The sequence below is a fragment of the Hoplias malabaricus genome, chromosome Y (genome assembly GCF_029633855.1).
Source record: "Hoplias malabaricus isolate fHopMal1 chromosome Y, fHopMal1.hap1, whole genome shotgun sequence".
In the NCBI taxonomy this organism is placed as follows: Eukaryota; Metazoa; Chordata; class Actinopteri; order Characiformes; family Erythrinidae; genus Hoplias; species Hoplias malabaricus.
In genome coordinates this window covers 7,464,134-7,473,003 of record NC_089820.1, presented here as the reverse complement: position 1 = coordinate 7,473,003, position 8,870 = coordinate 7,464,134, and the positions used below count along the sequence as shown (strand labels likewise).

Genomic DNA, 8,870 nt, shown 5'->3' with positions numbered 1-8,870 from the left:
TTGCCCGGAATTTTAAAGCATTTTGTTTGTCATAGAATATTCAAGCTTTGCCTGGGAATTCCTAATATGGGCATGGACTGAGACGAACAGAATATAGTTGAGTTATTGTGTGCATGTTTATGTTGCTAATGTCTTGACTTGTCAAGTCAGCTGTCTGAACTTTACCTTTACCTTTTTGGTCCCTCGATCCATGGCACACGGAGAGATACCCCCTCCCCCTCCCCTCTTTATATGTGTGTGTGTGTGTGTGTGAGAGAGAGAGAGAGAGAGAGAGAGAGAGAGAGAGAGAGATTTTTCTCTGTGTGGTAGGAAGTGAGTGTGAATGGCCTTGTCACACTCCAGAAGCCCGCGGGTCTCCCCTCCTGACAGCGACATATGGCATGTTTGACAGAGGGAGAAAGAGTGTGAGTGGCACAGAATGATAAAACGCTGCCGTCTCTCTCTCTCTCTCTCTCTCTCTCTCTCTCTCTCTCTCTCTCTCTCTCCCTCTCTCTCTCTCACCCACCCTCACCTTTTCCTTTCTCCCTTTGGCAATGTCATGCTCTCAGTGAAGGGAGGACTGACCGCCACTCAGCCAGACACAAGAGTGACCTGAAACCCCTGAAACCACCTGACCTGAGTGCTCTCTCTCTCTCTCTCTCTCTCTCTCTCTCTCTCTCTCTCTCTCTCTCTCTCTCTCTTTCCCTCTATCTTTCTCATGCATACACACACACACACAAACACTAATGCAACAATTACCAGTTCCCAGATTTCTCTGGCTGTTTATTTGTGACTATAATGTGTTCTCAGACGTACTCTCACAATAAAGTTATACCACCCATCTTTAATATGTAGTATACAAAAAGAAATTTTATTATGGTGTGTGTGTGTGTGGTGTGTGTGTGTGAGACAGGTTGGGTGTCAGTCTTGAGCTCCACTGCTCCGTCAGGCTTGACTTATTCAGCTCAGGTCCCCAGAGTCCTGCAGTCAGAGAGTTAACAGATACACATACACACACCATCACACACAAGCATACACACACCTGGATTATCCCTCTCACCAGAAGGCAAAGGCGACCCGAGTCAAGGTTCTTAGAATCAGTTTTAAGGCTTAAGCTAACTTTATATATTTGAAATACATAGTAATTTGTTTCTTTCTGTTCAGTTTTAATAGAAGTTCTTAAAAAAAATCAAAAAGAATTGAGATTCTATTGTTATTTTTTAAAAAACAGGTCTGTATTTTTAGTTCATTTGCATATTTCACCACTCTTTAATATTAGTTTGGTAAAGCCCAACATTGCTGATGTGTACTGACTGGTACTGATTAACATACATCATACAGCACTGGCAAGTTCACTCAACTAGGAGTGTGAGTACAAACCTTAAACTGAACTTCAAATGAGACTCGGCTTCAATTGAAACCTGCACAAAGCCGTTCTGACCTCATTGGTGAGGGTCAGTGGCCTTGGCTCTTCACTGCTGTTAGCACTTTCCCCCTCTTTCATGCTTACTTCCTCAGACATATAGTAATGTTCTTAACATTCAGGGCTTTTTTAAAAAGAGTTTTATGTTCTTTCCGACCCGCTGCATCTGCAGGTCAAGAGTAAGAACGCTCAGAGGAGCCAGGAGTGCAGAATATAAACCGAATCACCTTTCTGTGGAAATCTCACCATTCAGAACCATGTGCTCTATGAACTGATGGCATTTCAGTGCACACTAATGAACACCTATGATAAATTAAATTTAGGAGCGTTTTACTGGAAGCTATCAGCATCAGACCAAGAGTCAGAGCGTTTAGGAGATTACAACGTTATTGGAGAAAAAATGTGATAAATGCTAAAGGGGTTATGTCTGTTCTATAGAAGAGAAACAGAAAACGTAACTGGTAAACTACGACGATTACTGCTAGTCCTCCATTTCAGAGCATTAATGTCAGATTTCACTAATGAAAGAAAGAGAATTTCTTTTAGCACATCTATGGTGTCTGTAATAGGGTGCCAGTCCTTCACAGGGCAACACAGACACACCTACGGACACTTTGGAGTCGCCAGTCCACCTACCAACATGTGTTTTTGGACTGTGGGAGGAAATCAGAGCACCCAGAGGAAACCCACGCAGACACAGGGAGAACACACCAACTCCTCACAGACAGTCACCCAGATTGGGAATCGAACCCACAACCTCCAGGTTCCTGGAGCTGTGTGACACTACCTGCTGCGCCACCGTGCCGCCCTGGATAAGCCGTTACAGACAATGAATGAATGAATGAATGAATGTTAAACACTACACAAGAGCCCCCTGGTGGCTCTGAGGAGCTAAGCAACTGTTTCTACACCTGTAAATAGAAATAGGCCTATTTCAGATTCTGTCATGTGTCTGATGAAAACGGCTATTTATTTTAAAAATACTAGCATCCAAGATCTATCTGATCCACTGAGACTAGTGTTCAGATTATTGTTATTCACTTGAGTCTACCATCCTCTTTCACACATTACCAGGGTCAATTACAAATGTAACTCCCTCTCTGAAGTTAGAAAGCTCAGTGTCTAATGAAACACAATGAGAATATAACCAGAAAATGCTTGACTGTGTACAGAGCTCCAAAACAAAGGTAATTTATGTCCATGTTAACACTATGTGTTTATTTATTTATTTATTTTACCCCTTTTCCTTCCCTGCCATATGGATGCCATCTCAGTGGGAGCAATGTTGGTGCTGTTTGCCTCGGGCCAATCCATGGCTCTGTTAAGCATCCAGAATCCTCTCCAGCTCTTTCCATGGAGCCGTGAGGTCATCAGCATGCTCACGCGAAGCACACGGATGGTGCCGGTGGAAGCTGCTCTTTTCCGAGAGCAGTTTGATGGTGTTATTTGTTAAAGGTTAACACCATGGGTCGCAGGGAGCTACTTGCACTGTAAGCATTTTCCGGGCTTTAGAGATTTAGATCCAGATCAGATCTAATGACTCGGGCACATGACTAGTAACAAATTGCACTTTGTAAGTCCAACAGAAATGTTCTGACACTACTACAATCCATTCAAGTCAATGTAATGCACACATCTCTGGATTGTAATTCAATAACATCTTCATAATGGGTCATATCACTCGGTTCATAATGGCAGATTGTTTGAAACATATATTAGAGAGCAGTAGTATTGAGTATCTTTTCAGGATACTGTTGAATATATAAAGCTTTTCAAAACAAACTCATGTTTTCCTTTGTTCCCAAACCTCCAACTGATTTTGGGGTTTTGGACCAAAGCCTTTGGAAAACAATAAACTCCTAAAAAAATAAAATCAATAAAACTCCTAACGTTAACATCAAACATATCTACAATGTGATGCTGTAAATCTTATAGTTTCATTCATGTTGGACAAGCTTTACAGAACCAAAATATCTTGTTCAACTGCAGTAGTAATAAAGTAGTAGTAATGAGAAACTGCAGTAGAGTCGCACAACTCCTGCCAACAATACATTCTTATTGAGTGTGTACTGATTTTCAGTGTAAAATGAATCTGAGTTGCTGAAATATTGGTGCTGAGTCCTTTAAGGTTTTAAAGCCTCGTCCTGTGGTGCTGTAGGAAATGAAGGGCCAGAATGAGAGGGCGTTTCGTGCTGATTGTAATTAAGCTGATTGGGTTGAAATTCTGGAGTGTTTTGTGTGGCGTTCTGGCAGTGGGTAATAATGGAGCAAGGAAATATAGGTAGCAACAGAAGCTCAGTTCCAGGAAGCCTGGCTACAGACAGTCACACACACACACACACACACACACACACATACACACACACACACACACACACACACATTTATAGCCCCTCCACCTCCTCACCACTGCCTCTCTCCTGTCTGTAATTAAGAAAAACATTTTGTGAGAGATTACAGGGGAACCCAGCGTGCCTTTGTGCCTCTCTGCCTGATTAATAAAAGGCGGCTAATTTCAGGCACGGACGGCAGCGCTCCAAAACGCTTCCTAATTACACATTAGCAGCATGAAAGACCCGTCCCCCCACTGCTGCCCCTCACTGGAGCGTGCCCAGCCTCACCCTAATGCCTTCAGCAGCCAGTTCAGCCCCCTATCACATTAGCCCTCAACACACCAGCTTCCCAACATATCAGCCCCCAATATATCAGCCCTCAACACTTAAGCCTCCAACATATGAGCCCCAAATACATAAGCCCCAAACACTTCAGCCTCCAATATATCAGCCTTCAACTCTTCAGCCCCCAACACTTCAGCCTCCAATATATCAGCCTTCAACTCTTCAGCCCCCAACACTTCAGCCTCCAACATTTCAGCCTCCAACACATCAGCCCCCAACACTTCAGCCTCCAACACTTCAGCCTCCAACACTTCAGCCTCCAACACTTCAGCCTCAAACACTTCAGCCTCCAACACTTCAGCCCCCAAAACATCAGCCCCTAATACAACAACCCCCAACACTTCAGCCTCCAACACTTCAGCCTCCAACACTTCAGCCTCCAACACTTCAGCCCCCAACACTTCAGCCCCCAACACTTCAGCCCCCAACACTTCAGCCTCCAACACATCAGCCCCCAACACTTCAGCCCCCAACACTTCAGCCTCCAACACTTCAGCCTCCAACACTTCAGCCCCCAACACATCAGCCTCCAACTCTTCAGCCCCCAACACTGCAGCCTCCAACACTGCAGCCTCCAACACATCAGCCCCCAACACATCAGCCCCTAATACAACAACCCCCAACACTTCAGCCTCCAACACTTCAGCCTCCAACACATCAGCCTCCAACACTTCAGCCTCCAACACATCAGCCTCCAACTCTTCAGCCCCCAACACTTCAGCCTCCAACACTTCAGCCTCCAACACTTCAGCCCCCAACACATCAGCCTCCAACACTTCAGCCCCCAACACTGCAGCCTCCAACACTGCAGCCTCCAACACTTCAGCCTCCAACACTTCAGCCTCCAACACATCAGCCCCTAATACAACAACCCCCAACACTTCAGCCTCCAACACTTCAGCCTCCAACACTTCAGCCCCCAACACATCAGTCTCCAACTCTTCAGCCCCCAACACTTCAGCCCCCAACACTGCAGCCTCCAACACTGCAGCCTCCAACACATCAGCCTCCAACACTTCAGCCTCCAACACTTCAGCCTCCAACACATCAGCCCCTAATACAACAACCCCCAACACTTCAGCCTCCAACACTTCAGCCCGCAACACTTCAGCCCCCAACACATCAGCCTCCAACTCTTCAGCCCCCAACACTTCAGCCTCCAACACATCAGCCCCTAATACAACAACCCCCAACACTTCAGCCTCCAACACTTCAGCCCCCAACACTTCAGCCCCCAACACATCAGTCTCCAACTCTTCAGCCTCCAACACTTCAGCCTCCAACACTTCAGCCCCTAACACTTCAGCCCCCAACACATCAGCTCCCAACACTTCAGCCTCCAACACTTCAGCCCCCAACACTTCAGCCTCCAACACTTCAGCCCCCAACACTTCAAGCCCCCAACACTTCAGCCTCCAACATTGCAGCCTCCAACACATCAGCCTCCAACACATCAGCCCCCCAACACTTCAGCCTCCAACACTTCAGCCCCCAACACTTCAAGCCCCCAACACTTCAGCCTCCAACACTGCAGCCTCCAACACATCAGCCTCCAACACATCAGCCCCCAACACTTCAGTCTCCAACACTTCAGCCCCCAACACTTCAGCCCCCAATACATCAGCCACCAATACATCAGCCACCAATACATCAGCCTCCAACACTTCAGCCTCCAACACTGCAGCCTCCAAAACTTCAGCCCCCAACACATCAGCCCCCAACACATCAGCCTCCAACACTTCAGTCTCCAACACTTCAGCCCCCAACACTTCAGCCTCCAACACATCAGCCTGCAACCCATCAGCCCCAATACATCAGCCTCCAACACTTCAGCCTCAAACACTGAGGCCTCCAACACATCAGCCCCCAACACATCAGCTCCCAACACATCAGCCTCCAACACGGCAGCCCCTAACATATCAGCCTCCAACACTTCAGCCCCCAACACTTCAGCCTCCAACACTGCAGCCTCCAACTCTGCAGCCCCCAATACATCAGCCCCCAACACTTCAGCCCCCAACACTTCAGCCCCCAACACTTCAGTCTACAACACTTGAGCCCCCAACACATCAGCCCCCAATTCATCACACTGCAGCCTCCAAAACTTCAGCCCCCAACACATCAGCCCCCAACACATCAGCCTCCAACACTTCAGTCTCCAACACTTCAGCCCCCAACACTTCAGCCTCCAACACATCAGCCTGCAACCCATCAGCCCCAATACATCAGCCTCCAACACTTCAGCCTCAAACACTGAGGCCTCCAACACATCAGCCCCCAACACATCAGCTCCCAACACATCAGCCTCCAACACGGCAGCCCCTAACATTTCAGCCTCCAACACTTCAGCCCCCAACACTTCAGCCTCCAACACTGCAGCCTCCAACTCTGCAGCCCCCAATACATCAGCCCCCAACACTTCAGCCCCCAACACTTCAGCCCCCAACACTTCAGCCTCCAACACTGCAGCCTCCAACTCTGCAGCCCCCAATACATCAGCCCCCAACACTTCAGCCCCCAACACTTCAGCCCCCAACACTTCAGTCTACAACACTTGAGCCCCCAACACATCAGCCCCCAATTCATCAGCCCCCAACACATCAGCCCTCAATTCATCAGCCCCCAACACATCAGTCTCCAACACTTCAGTCTCCAACACTTCAGTCTCCAACACTTCAGTCTCCAACACTTCAGCCCCCAACACATCAGTTTCCAACACTTCAGTCTCCAACACTTCAGTCTCCAACACTTCAGCCTCCAACACTTCAGCCTCCAACACTTCAGCCCCCAACACATCAGTCCCCAAATACATCAGCCTCCAACACTGCAGCCTCCAACACTTCAGCCTCCAACACTTCAGTCCCCAACACATCAGCTCCCAACACATCAGTTTCCAACACTTCAGTCTCCAACACTTCAGTCTCCAACACTTCAGCCTCCAACACTTCAGCCTCCAACACTTCAGCCCCCAACACATCAGTCCCCAAATACATCAGCCTCCAACACATCAGCCTCCAACACTTCAGCCCCCAACAATTCAGCCCCCAACACTTCAGCCCCCAACACATCAGTCTCCAACACTGCAGCCTCCAACACTGCAGCCCCCTGCTAACAACAAACTCAGAGAATCCTCAGTTAGTGTCTTCCACTGGCCACATTCATATGGCTTCATAGGTCCTGCACTGTTGGGAAGTGGACTGAGCTGGGGACACTTAGCTTACACACTGATAAATACAGTAATTTAACCATGACTTCGTATTAAAGTGGTACTCCGGTCAATGTGGCTAGCAAAGAAAGGAAGCTAGTGATATATGAAAGCCAGCAATTAACAAGGTCACGTATCCGTTGTTGCTGCTTGCACTGCCTTATTATCCACAACTCCTTTCAGTATCATTAAACTCTGTGAGGCTCTGGCACACGTGTTGTTAACCCAGTGGAATGTTAATAGTTTTGGTGTATTATCAATGTTCTAAAAAAATTTTAAAAAATCTCAATTATTCTTTTGTATTTTTCAACATTGTCTGAACACCAGTGATGCTTGATGATTACTGATGTTTGAAAATTTAATAAAGAATTGACCAGTAGAATTGCTCCAAAATGACATATATATATTTCTTTAAATTAAGTTGCATTTGAATTCATAAAAGGTTTTCTCTTAAAAGTGGCCTTCATTCACTGTAACCCTTATTCAGTTCAGGGTCGCGGTGGGTCCAGAGCCTACCTGGAATCATTGGGCGCAAGGCGGGAATACACCCTGGAGGGGGCGCCAGTCCTTCACAGGGAAACACAGACACATACACACAGTCACACGTACGGACACTTTTGAGTCACCAATCCACCTGCAACGTGTGTTTTTGGACTGTGGGAGGAAACCGGAGCACCCGGAGGAAACCCACGCGGACACAGGGAGAACACACCAACTCCAGACAGACAGACAGTCACCCGGAGCGGGAATCGAACCCACAAGCTCCAGGTCCCTGGAGCTGTGTGACTGCGACACTACCTGCTGCACCACCGTGCCGCCCAGTACTGCAATCAGTTATATTGAAATACAATTCTATATCAATACATAGAAAACTGTAAAGCTCAAAGTAAATTCATCCACTCTGAGTAAGAATTCATTTAAATAAAATTATATTACACCCGTGATAACCACAGTATGTAAGGAATCGTCTGGCCTTCTCCTCTCATGGGCTTTTTAAGTGCTGAGGGTTTTTATGAATTTGAGATGCATCCGTTTGGTGTGTGACGTGCTGTCGTCTCATATGACTGTGGTTTTTGGAAAGTCTTACCACTTATCTTTCATCTCTCTCTCTTTCTCTCTCGCTCTCTCTCCGTGGGCGGTCAATCAACACTCAAACACACACCCACACACACACACACACTCACACACACACACTTGAGCCCTGACAGCTGGAGATGATGCTGCTGATGTGGTTATGTGAGCCTCTCACTGGGGCGTATTTGCATTGGAGCTTTATTACATTTGAAAGGCGGGGGTGACAGGAACAGCTGTGGCCGAGAGACACGCACGGCTTTCCACGTGCGCCTGCCTCGTTTCGGCTTGGATTGACTTGACTTGAGTTTGGCTCGACTCCTCTTGGTTTGACTCTACTTGACTTGGCTTGGCTTGGTTCTCATTGACTCAGGTTTACTAGAGCAGACTCAGCCTCAGCTTTGGCTTTGCTCCAGAGAGATTGGTCTGGTTCAGCTACACTCCTCTCAGCTGAGCTCAGCTCCTCCGGGCCCAGCTCAGCTCAGCTCAGCTCAGATTGGATTAAATTAAGGCA

The 8,870-nt window shown here is 47.4% G+C and overlaps 1 protein-coding gene across 1 annotated transcript; it reads left to right on the top strand.

Annotated features, from left to right (window-relative positions):
- The first annotated feature begins 2,684 nt into the window (after window positions 1–2,684).
- LOC136677891 (mucin-2-like) lies at window positions 2,685–7,254 on the top strand. The gene is made up of 2 exons (XM_066655589.1): window positions 2,685–2,841; window positions 4,172–7,254. The coding sequence occupies exons 1-2, from the start codon at window positions 2,685–2,687 to the stop codon at window positions 7,252–7,254; spliced, it is 3,240 nt and encodes a 1,079-aa protein (XP_066511686.1).
- The last annotated feature ends 1,616 nt before the right edge of the window (window positions 7,255–8,870 follow it).